Here is a 14,650-nt window from a genome sequence, read left to right as displayed (position 1 = left end):
GCTACTACATTTTCATTTGAAAGAAAAATACGAATCTGGCAACAGTGCCATGAAACAAAAACACAACACCGGTTCCCAACCGCCCGTTTATTGGTGCTATTCGTATAAACAAACCGTATCCATGATTATGAAAGTTTGGTTAGTGACCGTGTAAATAGTTTAATTAGCCAAACTTCTGAAGTAATCTTAGAAAATGTTTAAAAATACTTTTCAAAGTGGTTTTTTATCAATTCTATACAGCATAGGTAGTAAACCTCTTCAAATATGGGACAAGAAAGTGCGAAACGGTCACATCAAAAGGATTACCGACAACGATATTCAGTCTTTAGTATTGGAAATAATGGGTAATAATGTGAGCACCGCGTACATCACTTGTCCAGCAGACCCCAGGAAGACTCTTGGAATCAAGTTACCGTTTCTTGTCATGATTATTAAGAATTTAAAGAAGTACTTCACCTTTGAAATTCAGGTAAAAGTTCACTATCTTTTCGTCATTCTATCTCCGCCAATTTGTACGTTGTTGTGGATTCATGCACTAGTAAAACAACCTAAGCGAATAAATCAGATCAACTCTCTCTATGTTTTTACCCCACAATCCGCATTGACTTGACAGTATTATTTTCAGCTTTTGCAACTGAGGGCTTCCTCATATTGCCAATTTGCAGTTTGATGACTTACAGGTTTATTCCCCCTTGATCCGTGAGCCGGTTTTGCCACAATTCCAACATTTTTTTTGGGATTCAATATTTTTCTATGAATACTGATTTAAAATTTTTCTTTGAGCTGTTAAGCCACATGCTGAGCAGTGTAACAAACAAATTAGCAAGCCATGGCTGTCGGAGTGAAGAATCCCCCTGCAATAACGAGTACTCAAAAGAGAAGGTACATCTTCTATTGTAGGTAAAATCTTAGTTTATTATTTCTTTTAGACTCCCGACTTACAATGATTGCTCTCTCTCTCTTGCAGGTTCTTGACGACAAAAATGTGAGGCGGAGATTTCGGGCGAGTAACTATCAATCAACGACCAGAGTGAAACCTTTTATTTGCACTATGCCAATGAGACTAGATGATGGCTGGAATCAAATTCAGTTTAATCTGGCTGACTTCACTAGACGTGCCTATGGAACGACTTATATGGAAACTTTACGTGTTCAAATTCATGCCAATTGTAGAATTAGACGCGTTTACTTTTCAGATCGACTATATTCAGAGGATGAATTGCCAGCTGAATTCAAACTATTTCTTCCTATACAAAGCAAGGTCAAGCAATAAGTTTGAGCCCTCAAGTCGTGACTTTCCATTCTTTCATCTCTTGGATGATGAACAATCTAAGTCATTTCAAATTTATGTTCTATTTAACCAAGAAACAGCACAATGAAAGTAGACACGAAGCATATCAATGGCCTTCGTGCAAAACCACATATCTCGATTGCAGTGTCTTAAAATTTCTACTACTACTATATTTGTTTAAAGAGAAATAAGTAAACTTTACAGCTTGAAATGTACACAGAATATTTCACTAATAGAGAAGAAAAATTAAGGGAGTTTTCAAGATTATGTCAAGGAGTTTACCGAAGAAAAATTAAAAATATGAGGAGAAGTCTACAACGTTGCAAACAAGATACATAGTTTCGCACTTTGGCCATTGATATGCCGTCCTTAATTCACTTCTCTGCCTGCAACCAATTGGATTTTATATGCTAGTATAGCTTCAGTTTTTCATCAAATGATCTCGAATTTCTACTTTTTACATACAATTAGTTTCCCAGTTTTGAAATGTCAATTGATCAATGATTAGAACTTTTAAAGGAATTGAATTTTTTTTTGTTTGTTTCGTGAGCAAGTTCTCACATAATTTTCATACTTTTTTACACAGTTAACAGGTTTTTTGTATGATTTGCAAATTTACTGTTTGACTGATTTGAATTATTTATTAAAAACTACATTGGTTTAAACGTCTTGCTGTTTTCTTTTCATGTATAGCCACAACCACTTTGAGGGTGCATTGTTGAACACAACTGCCTATGTGTATCGCCTTCTCATGATAAACGAAGCAACGTAATATTTTTTTGAGACTATTTGGGTGTTCACTAACTACTAGACCGTGCTTTGCCTTTGATAAATGGCTGCTTCATGAGTAGTTAAAGCAAAGCTGTACGGCCTGGAATTAGAAAGGGGTGATTCAAAGGTCCTGTGCATTGACACTTGAAGTGCCATTTCTGTTGAAAAAGATGACTTTTTTTAAAAAATTATAGTACCATTTTGGAAGAAAATCGGACATTTGCTTTAACATTAAGATGACGTCTTTTAAAAAGAATTAAGATGATGCTCTTTGAAAAATTAAGATGACATTCTTTTTTAAAAAAATTAAGATGCTGTTATTTGCGAGTGAAGCTACTCCCACGATCATGTATGGAAAAATGAAAAGTCAAGGCTAATTTTTTTGTTTTGCAACGCTCAACGTGTAAAAGCCTTATGCAATTTTCAATCTTAACACTGCTTTTTTCCTTAAATTCCAAGCTAAAATATTTCAGTATTATTGATAAGTGCTCACTATGCAGTGATATGTATCTTGACCACTATCAAACCACTGAATCCCAGCTGAATAAACCCAACTTCTAACACATGAAAAGTAGCTATGTGACATTAGATGTCCTTTTGTGCAACTGCAAGTGAATTTTGTACGCGAATTCTGGGATAGGAATAGAGCGCATTTGATAAACAGGCAAAGTGCAAAAAACTTAACAGTTGTTGCCTGGTCAGTTGATCGAAACAATTAAATGCTGACTAACTGGTGTACTAGCCCCTACTTATAGATATCCACATCTACTGAATGCTGCAAATTCATTTTAGATAAGTTCAAATTGTTGATGATAATTCCCATGATTTGTTGTAGCAACTAATGACAAAAAAATATTGAGTGATAATTTAAAAAGATGTCTGTAAGTTAATTTATCTTTACTGCTGTTACATTTTCTCCTAATGCAACTAAAATTAGCTTGCTAATAGAAAACTGAGCTTCAAATTTGTTCTACAGTAAAACTGGGGAGTATCAGATGTTTTCTGGGGTATTTATTAGGAGGAAAAAAACTTATAAGAAATACGTAAACAGAAAATTTTATAAAAAAGAGAAATCACTTAAACATTCTTTTATAAGACAACAGGTTTACATGGAGCAAATCTATGCAACACTATCCTTAATTATCTTTTGATTTGCATTTTGCACTCTATGATATTGATTAAGATTAAATATTTGTGCTGGAGTGCTTAGCAATTTCTTTGTTATTCTGAATGCATTTTGAGGTTCTCGACGACATCCTCAGCAATATAATTTCAAGTATGCTCGCGATCTCGGCATACATGTCAAACTTTGAAAAAAACTTACTAAAAATGTTAAAAAACAATCATATACCGGGCAATTATTAAACACACATTCTGCCTTGAAACGATCACTTGCATTCTTGAGAGCCAGAATGTGCATTTAATAATAACATTTTTTAAAATTTTGAAGAGTTCTGCAAGATCGCAAGCATACATAAAATTATATCACTGAAGATGACGACCTGAACCTCGAAATGCACTTGGAATAACAAAGAAATTGTAAAGGTTTCCAGGCACAAATATTTAATCTTAATCAATATCCTTGATTATTTACTGAACAAAAATATTACACAAGGTAGCTACGCTAGGACTGTTCTTCACAGTGGTCCAGTGGCAGTGGCACCCACTTTTTCAGTTCATTATTTGAAAGTAGAGAGCCCCATTTTTGGAGGATAAAAAAAACGGAGGTCATTTTCACACGGGGTGCAGAATCTTCTAAGCTTCCACATTTTCATGAGCCTGCCAGATGGCTTCCCACATTTGTCTCATCAGTTTTCAACAAAATTTCCCACCAATCTTAAAAATGATGACGTTTTTCCTCTGTTTCCTTTGATTTTCGACTTTTGGCCCTTCAAAATGTTCCCTCCTTCCACATTTTTGGGGCTTTTCCACATATTCACGCGCCCAGGTGAGCACATGATCGGACATATTCTGCACCCCTGATTTTCACAATCAACTCTAAAAATCTACTCAGCATCAAAACATACCTTTTAAGCGTAGCCAATTTTGTTTTTTGGACTAGAGTTATGAGAACCATAAATTGAAGATATGGGAATTACACGGGAAAAAAAAAATTGCTGATTCAACAATTCAATTGCTAAAAACAGTGAGTGCAATGTTTCAACGCAGATTTTACAACAAAAAAATGCTACTTTAACCACATTGTAAACTAATTTAACCACGGGGGTGGTTAAAGTAGCATTTTTTTGTTGTAAAATCTGTGTTGAAACATTGCACTCACTGTTTTTTAGCAATTGAATTGTTGAATCAGCAATTTTTTTTTTTTCCGTGTAAAGTCGAATTAAGAGGATTCTTAATAAACTGGAAAATCATTGTCAACTCTTTTTGCCCAAGAATGCAAACCTCCAATTACATCCTTGATTTCTAAATGGGAATACAGGTCCTTCAAAATTTGGACTGCTCTTTGTGAATCGTTTCCTCGCCTGCAAATAACATACACTGCAAAAAAGAAAACAAACAAAAATATGAGAAAAAAGTAATAAAACTTGGAGAGCTTTTTTTTTTCAAATTGTTTTAGGGTGAAGAAATCGTTCTATGAAAATGCGAAGCAAATTTCCACGGGTGAATTTGATCGTTTTTTCAACCACAATGGCAGGGTTGCAATCCGCAGGAGAGAAACGCCCTACTGAGGTTAAAAACTAATCAAAGTTGCTTGATGAATTTTGACCAATGCATCCATCACTTTTCCAGAATTTTAGGTATGGTCTTCATTACTGCCAGAATGAGAATCAAATGTTGTAGGCACACCGTCATCTGAAGGGAATTTTGTTTTGATTCAATGGATGTTGGTAGAAAGTCAAAAACTTGAACGAGTTCAGTTGAGGAAATTTGCCTAAAGCGGCAATGGTCCTATTCTAATGGGGTGAAATTTAATCATTTTAAAATTCAGTGGAGAATAAGATTTTAAGATCAAGAAAAAAAAAAAGGTTGATGAAAAATGAAAAAGGGAGGCACATTGAATAATTTACTCAGACTTACCAGGTTTTTCAGTGTCCAACTTCAGATCCGTGAAAAGTGGCTCCGAAGATGTATTATAGAAAAATAAGCTGTTTATTGGAACATTGACAAACTTAGATATGCTGCACATTTCAAATTCTTCAGGAGAACGCACGTCAATGAAAGTGTTATTCTCAGACTCAGTCTTCAGCAGTTCAGCCAATCTTTCTACGTGTATCCTCTCATTAGGATTCAGCAAGTTAATAGAAGGGTTCTAAAAATCAGAGAAATCAATTACTCAGGGGTGATTAACGATAACAAAAATAGTCGCGTTGCAGTGGGATATGAGCAACTGAAAATCAAGGTGACAAATTGGAACAGGTGGTGTCTAAATTTTTCCATGGAAACAAACATGCAAGCATCATCTCATAGTTAATTACAAGATCAATAATGTATAGATGTTCCTTATAGTGAATAATATAAAGATAAAAAAATGCTCGGTTGGTACTGCGGTACCAACTCCGATTATGAAGCAAAAGAGTAATTTTTGAGGGACTAAAAGATAAATTTACGCAAGCTTCGTTGGTATGGAGGTCTGCTAAATTTTTGTAGCACAAATAAAAGAATGCATAGAAGTTGAATAAGGCATATTCAATGGCGAAAGTTTTCAACAATTCTGCAATCTTTCTCAAATTTTTATACTTCATTCCCTGGTATATGACACTTTTTTAGAGGGTTTATCCCCGAGAAAAATCTCCTCGACGCATGGCAGCGCAGCGTTGCCAAGTTGAAGGCATGGTTTCCTCAAAAATGGAGATAGTAAGTTGCAATTAACACACAAATTTGTATAAAATATTAATTTTTAATAAAATTATCAGGATTTGGGTACTCTAATACATTTGTCTTGTTTTCATTTTTCCAATTTCTTAAATTTTGTAAACTTTCAAAAATTAAAAAAATACCCATTTCTTTATTTTTTTAAAGATAATAAGTTTGAACAATTCTTTCCCAAATACCCCATCTGAACATGATGGACCAGTGGTCTAGCTTGTGACTGGGCTATTAAGCAGAAATTTATGCCCAGTAGCATGATTGCCAAGCCACTCCATACAATTTTCTTATCCCCATGGAACTTTGAATACACCCTCCAGTTCTGCTTCCTTACTAAGTTCTATCCCATATGCATTTCAGCTAGACTAATTGTCCGCTTTGAAATGTAAGCATGAAGACCCAGTGGTAGCAGGTGAAGCAATCGGTCTCTTTATTTTTATCTATAAAATTTGAGATCATTGGTCAAACCATTACAAAATAGTGGCTGTTAGTTGTTCAAAATGGACAGGGAAAGGTATCTTGGTAGGCTGTTGATCGATTTGCTTTGAACTTAGTGTCCAAGGGTTTTTTGTAGCATAGGTCACAGGATCAACCCTAACTTTTCAAAATACCTGCTAATACATATGATAATGATCATTTACTTAAAAAAACTGTCCGGTATTGTTATCAAAATCATTCTGAAAAGACCGCACGGAAACTATAATTGCTCAGACAACTCAGCTCCAGACAGACGTTAATTCTTGAGCTAATGAGATCAAGGGGTAGAATGAGTTTTAAAAAATACCTGCTACATAAAACAAACCTTATCATTTGCTGCTGATCCACAAAACTGCTCATAGTCTATTAGTTCTTTAATGGTAGGTGATTCACTACACACTGCACACGTTTTACTTTTGTCTCTGATTTTGAAAGTCCTGAAAGATGCATCCAGACCGTCATAAGTCAACAATCTTCCACTTAGAACACCCTTGTTCTCCGTTAGAATTTTAATTACTTCCATGGCTTGCAATGTACCTATCACACCTGGAACTAGATTAAAATGAAAAGAGATTCAGAACTTAGATAATAAATAGATATCTCAACTGAGGGAACTTCATCATACAATTTCAAGAACACAGAGGTGTACATGAAAAAGTACATGTTCGGTTTGTAATTATTGAAAGGTTCTGAACATAGTTCAGGAATACTGCCATGCCGGGGAAGAAGACCATATGAATCTTCAGACGTTATCAAATTTCCTTTAACAAATCACAAATTTTCAATAAGTTTTATAAATATTTTTCTTCTGATTTTTATGATTTCTGTTCTTAATTTGATTTTAAGTGTCAGAAAATTTCAAGGGAAAGTACTTGTTCATAACATTCTTCAAAATAAATTTTTTCTGAGAGAAAATTTGCCAACATTCAAATGCTCATACAGCATTTTTCCATAGCGCGGCAGAAAAACCACTGTCTTTCCTCATAGGAAATCAGATTCATGGGATGATGCATAAAATTTATCACGAATAGTGCATTTTACTATAACTAAAAAGTCCCTCCTGCAGGCTGATTACTGAAACAATGTGGATATGATAAGAAAAAGTCCCATCTCCCCTAACCATGCAACACATCGCATTTAGGGGTCTTACTGCATGTGCTGATATAAATTTCAATTGGACCGAGTTAAACAGAAAGGAACCAAGCCACATCGAGATGGAACCGAGAAAAAGAGGTTTAAAGTTTTGCTCCTGCATAAGACTCAATGTAAAAGATGAACTTCAAGTTCAATTTCTGCAAAATTTGCCCAAGCAAAAACTTTAAATTTTTGGCGATAGATAGTAGAGAAGTGGCTGAGTTCAAAACCACTCATAACTAAATTTTTTCCAAAATGTGGGTTGGTTCCTTTCTGCTTAACTCAGTCCAATTATCGGCCCGCTGCACTAGCCACTATCTGCTAAATTTCATACAGGTGCTTTGCAATGGTAAAAAATCTCACTCATCATTAAAACATTTGATGACATTGAGCTAGTCCAGATAATATCACTTACTAATATGATAAAAGTCATGGAACCCCTTGGATAAATCTTTAGACACAGTTGGGAATGAAAACGTAAGGAAACAGAGAGCTCATAGGAATAATGAGATCTTCAGAATCTTGTCTAACACTTAGGATTGTCAAATTACTTGAAGAATGAGTTTAAGAGAGAAAGATGATGAAAAATAAATCTTTACCAGTGCCAAGGACGCCTGCATCACCACAATTTTTGACAGAATTAGGAGGTGGTGGTTTCGGAAATAAGCATCGATAACAGGGACCATTTTCATAGTTATAAACAGTTAGTTGGCCTTCTGTTTGTAAGGCAGCTCCAGACACAAGAGGTTTCTTGGTAAAAACACATACATCATTCAGCAAAAACCGCGTTGGAGCATTGTCAGTGGCATCAACTATCACATCATAACTAGAAATAATATCTGTGGCATTGGAACTGGACAGCTGTGTTTTGTGGGTGCGAAACTCAACCTCTTCATTTAATCTGTAAATAAAGAATACAAGTGAATTAAAAATCCTCAACAAGTTAGTTTAAAAATTTTAAAAAAGTGGTCACTTGATGAACACTCCTTTTCCTTCATAAAAAATGTCAAAATGAATCAGTAAAATTCTATCTCTTGATAGAGCCTCTCAACTCTGTTCTGGCTATTTTTAACTCATCAGTCTGACATCAAAGTGTTCCCTGGTGCCATGTCCACCTCATGAGGCTCATGTTGAAGTAAGGTTCTGGTATTACACACACTGGTCACAACAACTGACAGTAAACTGATCATTACTGTGAATTAACTTTGGGATAATAATTTTGTTGCCCAGGTTCTAGATTATCCTTAATTGACCTGAGTTAATCAGGGAGGAACCAGATCACACGAGGTTGGAACCCGGAAGAAGAGGTTTGATTATTTATTCCTCTAAAGATAAAGTTCAACTCTCATTTATATACATTTTAAATATATTTTTCTTCAGCTTGAAATGTTTAATTTTTAATACGAGAAAATGCACAACTTGTTGAGCTAAAGAATACTCCTAACTTTTTTTTGTCAAAACATGGCTTGGTTTCTTTCTCTTGAATTCAGTTTGATCATTCACCAAAGATTGCCTTCCTTAAGCATGAACCTGGCGCTGCAGGAATAAAAAATGAAAACAAATTGACATGCAGTGTGTTATAGGATGGAGATAGGGACGAATTCTATAAGACCTGTGCTGTTGTGAGCAGCTGGTCCATCTTGGGTAAAAAAAATCATTGCATTACCTCCTTTCACCAGTTATTCATATTTGCCCTTAAACCAAAAGATTCGAAATGTTTGTTAAGCAGATAAAACTGCGCACGATGTGTTTGTATGAGTTCGTATTCAGTTTACAAACCTCCTCAAAGCAGCAAAAGCGGAGTCCACCTTTGGTTGGTTCAAAAATACATCTGAATGCAAAACTTGTCTGTGAAGGTTGTTGATTTCAACGCAGTCATGGTCCACTAGCCCTATGCAACCTGGACAATACGAAAAACATTCACATAATGAGAAATAAGAGCACCATTGACATGAGTTTTAATAAAAAGAAGAGATTACTTAGAAAATTGCTATACATACAGTGTAGTGATTCTGCTCAGAAAGAATGAAAGCCCTGCGATTTTGACTCTTTATAAATATTGAAAACATCTGGTATTCAGGTAATTATTTTTACTTTTCTTCCTAACTACAAAAACAACAGTACAATAGTTAGAAGTTGGACTAGGTATTATTGGTGAAGTTCATTCAAATGTTGTTCCTCGATTCTTTTCTCTTTCTTCCTTAACAAGTATTACAATTTTCTCTACATGTTTTTAGGATGGAAAAAAAGGAAAACTATGTAATAACAACAATAATTGTACTGACATAGTTTTCCGCTGTTTTTTCTTTTCTCAATTCTCTTACTCTTCTTCACTTTTTTGCTGTTTCCCTCACTCCAAAATTCCCAAATCCCCTGATTTTTCCTGACCTTCAAACAAAACTTCTTTTTAATTATTTTTCTTTCAATCATGCTTACTTTGGTCAAACTTTGAACAAACTTTCCACTTTTACAGATTCAAATTATGGAAAGAGGCAATTAGGTCTTGCACTTTCTCAAACAGCACTGGCTGAATTTGCCGACCTGCACATAACTCAATACATTCACTGACTTTGCCTACGAATTCCTTGATTTCTTAAGTCGCCATAAATTCCCTTAATTTCCAGGATTTTTACACTGTCAGAAACCCGGACCCATTTTGAGTTGATAATATTTTGTTTTCTCTTTTGTTATTGCAGGAGCTTAACATTTGTAACCTTCACTACACAATGTCTGTGTCAAATTTTAGCTGATGTAAGCGGATTTTGATAATTTTGGGTCTGATGGGCAAACTTATGAGAAACTAGAAATGAATTATTTTTACCTCTCAAAAGTAAAAGTAAGCGAATTACTTGGCAAAATTTCTACTCTTTGTAATATTGATCAGCCTGCTATTATTAAATTACGAATTGATTCTTTAGCTTCAAGTTCAAAGAGAAAACATAGTTTTACCTACCCACTCCTGCAGCAGCAAGATATAAGGCAGCTGGGCAACCAAGCCCTCCAACTCCTACGATTAAGACAGAGCTGTTTTTTAATTTCAGCTGACCTGTAAAAGACAGACAGAGACATTTTTAAGAATGGGTTTCCTTCAGAAGAGAACAGGGTTCCAGAGAACAGAAACCTTCAAACTGAGTACTTGCAGTTGATTGCTAAGACAGTAAGGTGAAATGGGGTAACTAAGCAGTAGAATACTGAGCCTTACCTACTTTTTTTGCCAAAACAACGCCAGAAGTCGTTTGAATCGAGATCAATTTTTTTCAATTTGAAAGAGGGATTCATTCCATCTCACAAATTCCTCATTTAACACTCATTGCACTTACAGATTGAGGCAGTTCCAATTTCCTCGTTAAAAACTCTGCGCGCTGTAAGATTGAGGCAGAAAATTTGCAATCTTGAATCCTACATTAACTTTCAATTTTAAACTGGAGACAGCTGATCTTCTGTTCCAGAATGAACATCTCTAGAAATGGATACCTAGAGTGGCTCATTGTCTACTTTTAGGTATAAGCTCCAGAATAACAATTACAGGATGTTTACTAATGTGTACCTACGCCTCCTGCTCTGATAAAATTCCCTCTCCCATTCGAACTTCCCATTTTTTAAGATCTTCTTCCATTATTCATATTTTTAACATGAACTTATCAAAAGAAAAAAATGAAGGGAATTAAAAATATACAAACCCTTGACTCCTATCTTGGGGATTAGCATTTGCCTACTATAACGAGAAATTTCAGTTGCACTCAACTTTTCTTTGGAAGCTCCTTTCATCTGAAATAAAAAGAAAAAAAAAACATTAAGTTAAATTTGACACATCAGAGGGGAAGAGGAAGAGAGAGAGAGAGAGAAAACACCTTTCTTTAAAATAATATTTTTCATTAAGGTGATTTGTCAAGTTCAAGTGACGTGGTCGAACTGGTGTCCAACACTTGACTTTCACAAAAAGTTCTTGACAGGAGGTGACAGTCAGCCATTGATCGTCAATATTGCAAGGGACTCTACATTTTTACAATACGATGACATAATGATCTACTAAGATCAGTGCACAGAGGAAAGAAGAGCACTATCAGTAATCTTGGGATAGAGAGCCCTGAAGATAACACAACACTTCAACAATGAAATTCCTTAGTCCGTAGGTATCGCAATTGCAGTGTTTCAAAATCTTTTATGCTATTTCCTTTCTTTATCATAGAACCAATCAGTATCAATCCTTATTTTCATAGAATATTCTTCACCTAAAGAAGAGTAATCATGGAAGTTTACAGAGAACAACATTGAATACTTTGTCGCTGAGAAAGTGAATGAAGCACCACAGGAAGTCTGACATCGACCGACTGAGATGTGTACTTATTTTGAGACCTTTAACATAAACTTCTCATAAAAACGTAACTGATTCATTATCATGGAAGTATCCGCCAAGACCGAACTGAAAAGAAAAAAACTTACGGATGGTCCATGACAACAGCTGAATGCTACAGGTTTCAACAGTTCTGAAAGTTCAGTTTCTTTTTGACACAGCAGAAGCTTTAAATTCTTTATTTCTTCTTTCAACTGGAGAATCCTAGGATCCTTAAAATCTTTCTCTATAACCATTTTTACGTTCACTTTTGGTAAATAACTAAATAATCAGTTATCACTTATCACTGGTTATCACATGTGTTTTCACGGGAAATTGCGTGTTGTTATTGTTGTTTCGAGATTAGTCATCAGAGGCGGAACGAGCCACCAATCAACTTTCACATCAGTTCTAATATGGCTGCCGTGTCATTCTTTATCATAAACACCGTGTTTTGATCATTTTTGTAGTGGTTTTTTCGTTTTTGTGTGAGTAATTTTTGGCTGTATTAGTAGGGCAAACGCGTCTACTTAGGATCTACATAGTTTTATTCAAGTGTAGTTCTTCGTCTTGAGTTGTTTCCATGACTGAATTTTAAGTGATAATACGAGCCTCGTCGACAGTTTCATTAGTGAAAGCTCTAATCGAAGCCTATGTGACAGCTAAGTTTCATTGTTGTTAATCATGGGTAATTGCTTTAGTCGTCAAAGGTCTTCGACCAAAAAAGACGGTGTGGGACTCGCGAATCCCATCGGTAGCAAGGAAGCAACAGCGTCGGGATCTTCCAATTTATTACCTGTTGTTCAGTTACCCACCCATGAAAATGTTGTCAGAGAGGTTAGAAACGGCCCTATGCCTCCTATTCCCGAACCTGAAACGTCAAGTTCGAGCAATGCCAACGCGAAAATATTCGTCGCGTTGTACGACTACGATGCACGGACAGATGAGGATCTCAGTTTCCGCAAGGGAGAGCACCTAGAAATATTAAACGATACTCAGGGAGACTGGTGGCTTGCTCGCAGCAAAGCTACCAAGCAAGAAGGGTACATTCCATCCAACTATGTCGCAAAACTTATGTCGATCGAAGCTGAACCGTAAGTATACCGACTTTCCTTTTAAGCATGAAATAGCATCTTGCATGTGTCCTACATTTCTCTATTCCTCTGTTGCCAAGAAAGCTCTTGTGCCCCTCCAGCTGGGGTTATACCGCACTCTTCCGTCTGGATATGATTGAGCACAGATTGAGTAGGAGAAGCACTACATCAGTATTGTCTCACTAGTCTCTCCTAATCAGTAAGAAAAACCTTCTGAAAAATACATCCAACCCTTAGATAATCTACTAATGCACGGAAAGTTTCAGTTACGATCTTGAGGTGACTTGATAGCTGCCATATTTTGTGTAAGAATGCCATGCGATATATTGCATCGATTAGTTCCACGTTTTCAGCCACTTGTCAATTTATCGAATTCTGGAATTGCGTCTCTGTTGTAACAAGACTGAAGAATTCATTCACCAAATTTGACAAACAAATTCAGTGTAGTGAAGGCAGGGTTCTTTTTTAGAGGAGAAATAACACATTTGATACAGATATCGAAACTGCACTCAAATGCAATATTTTTCCTCCGAAATAAAACCCTGCCTTGAATGTTATTGTCAAATTTGGTATGTGAATTCTCTAGTTTCGCGACAACAGAAATGCAATCCGAAAATTCAACAAAAGTACAAGGAGCTGAAAACATGGAACTAAGCGATGATATATTACATGTCGTTCTGACACAAAATATGGCGTCTGTCGGATCACCTTAACCTGTTGAACATTTCCAGCTTCCAACCATGCCCAATCTATGCCCTCAATAACCACAGCTTTGAAAATTCCTGTAAAAAATCAGTAAATTTATTTTAGAGCTAATTAATTGAGATGTCTTGAACTGAAGTACCTTGACTTACCTAATTTATCAGTTTAACGTAATTTAAAGAAGACAAAGCATGATCTAATATTCCCCAGTTCTTTTAAAAAGGTAGACCAGCAGAAAAAAAGTTTACCATGAAGAAGGCCTCATATCATCTAGCAGATTATCTTTGACTAGCAATGGCTAGCCAGACTGTTAAAGTCTCAAGTATCTTTTCTGGAAACTGTATAAAATACGTATATCCTGATCGTTTGAACACCCACCATATCAATATGTAAATTGAAAACAAAGGGAAGTTGCATAATCTCCACAGAAACATGCGTGTCAACACATGGAATTAGAACCATCAATATTTAACTGGACCTCTCAAGTTAAAAATGGATTTTAAGGATTTCAAACTGTTATTGCCTCTTCTCTTATACAATCTTGCTCTAATATACATGTATTGTTTTTCGTCACAGAAATCTTTCATGATAGCAAACATTATCCTGTGGGAGTATGACCCTAAGTAGGAAGGGTGAATAGCTTAGGTAGCAAAAGTTTCATCCGGCAGTTATTAAAATTATTGGGCATATACTTAGAGTCTGATGGATGGAGACGATGCTTCAATTTCAAGCTACTAAAACTGGAGACCTTCGTGTGGCATGGGGAACGCTCTTCCTTAAATTATGATAGGGAACGGGCGTGGTCTCGTCATTCTGGCGAAGTGACGCGCCTTCAATCAGCTAGCGGCAATATGCACAGCACTCGTGGTCGAATAGTTATCTCAAAACGCCTTCCGTAAACGGAGTCAAATGAGGATGGCTACGCGCCAAAAAACCAATTTATCCCCGATTGCAAAGTTGCACACCTCCACTCATTTTCCGTTACTATTTCTTTCTTTTTCTTTGAAAACTAACAAGCAC

The 14,650-nt window shown here is 35.9% G+C and overlaps 3 protein-coding genes across 5 annotated transcripts in view; 2 read left to right on the top strand and 1 right to left on the bottom strand.

The window, feature by feature from the left end:
• The first annotated feature begins 124 nt into the window (after positions 1 to 124).
• On the top strand, positions 125 to 1,956 carry Bug22 (cilia- and flagella-associated protein 20). The gene is made up of 2 exons (XM_019061569.2): positions 125 to 469; positions 968 to 1,956. The coding sequence occupies exons 1-2, from the start codon at positions 194 to 196 to the stop codon at positions 1,271 to 1,273; spliced, it is 582 nt and encodes a 193-aa protein (XP_018917114.1). The 5' UTR covers positions 125 to 193; the 3' UTR covers positions 1,274 to 1,956.
• Positions 1,957 to 3,102: 1,146 nt separating this feature from the next.
• Positions 3,103 to 14,650, bottom strand: part of Uba4 (Ubiquitin-like activating enzyme 4) — a 69,130-nt gene continuing 57,582 nt past the window's right edge. Inside the window, exons 1-8 of one of the 3 annotated variants that reach the window (XM_019061434.2) lie at positions 11,945 to 12,205; positions 11,182 to 11,269; positions 10,455 to 10,547; positions 9,281 to 9,401; positions 8,101 to 8,402; positions 6,693 to 6,919; positions 5,102 to 5,333; positions 3,103 to 4,561 (exon numbers count right to left, since the gene is read on the bottom strand). In XM_019061434.2, the coding sequence (XP_018916979.2) occupies positions 4,416 to 4,561; positions 5,102 to 5,333; positions 6,693 to 6,919; positions 8,101 to 8,402; positions 9,281 to 9,401; positions 10,455 to 10,547; positions 11,182 to 11,269; positions 11,945 to 12,091 (1,356 nt within the window). In that variant the 5' untranslated portion in view covers positions 12,092 to 12,205 and the 3' untranslated portion in view covers positions 3,103 to 4,415. Of the gene's footprint in view, positions 4,562 to 5,101; positions 5,334 to 6,692; positions 6,920 to 8,100; positions 8,403 to 9,280; positions 9,402 to 10,454; positions 10,548 to 11,181; positions 11,270 to 11,733; positions 11,753 to 11,944; positions 12,206 to 14,650 lie in introns of those variants that run through there. The other 2 variants (XM_072306220.1, XM_072306221.1) reach the window with 2 other exon arrangements.
• Positions 12,264 to 14,650, top strand: part of Src42A (Tyrosine-protein kinase Src42A) — a 125,613-nt gene continuing 123,226 nt past the window's right edge. Inside the window, exon 1 of the mRNA XM_019061433.2 lies at positions 12,264 to 12,928. Coding sequence (XP_018916978.1) covers positions 12,519 to 12,928 — 410 coding nt within the window. The 5' untranslated portion in view covers positions 12,264 to 12,518. The remainder of the gene's footprint in view (positions 12,929 to 14,650) is intronic.

This window comes from Bemisia tabaci, chromosome 1 (assembly GCF_918797505.1).
Source record: "Bemisia tabaci chromosome 1, PGI_BMITA_v3".
NCBI lineage: Eukaryota > Metazoa > Arthropoda > Insecta > Hemiptera > Aleyrodidae > Bemisia > Bemisia tabaci.
This window is presented reverse-complemented; position numbering and strand designations above follow the sequence as displayed.

Excerpts from the sequence above, each read along its gene's own strand:
- Bug22 (XM_019061569.2), top strand. The coding sequence starts at position 194 with ATGTTTAAAAATACTTTTCAAAGTGGTTTTTTATCAATTCTATACAGC. Across the intron at positions 470-967 it reads ACTTCACCTTTGAAATTCAG|GTTCTTGACGACAAAAATGT; the intron begins GTAAAAGTTCAC and ends TCTCTCTTGCAG.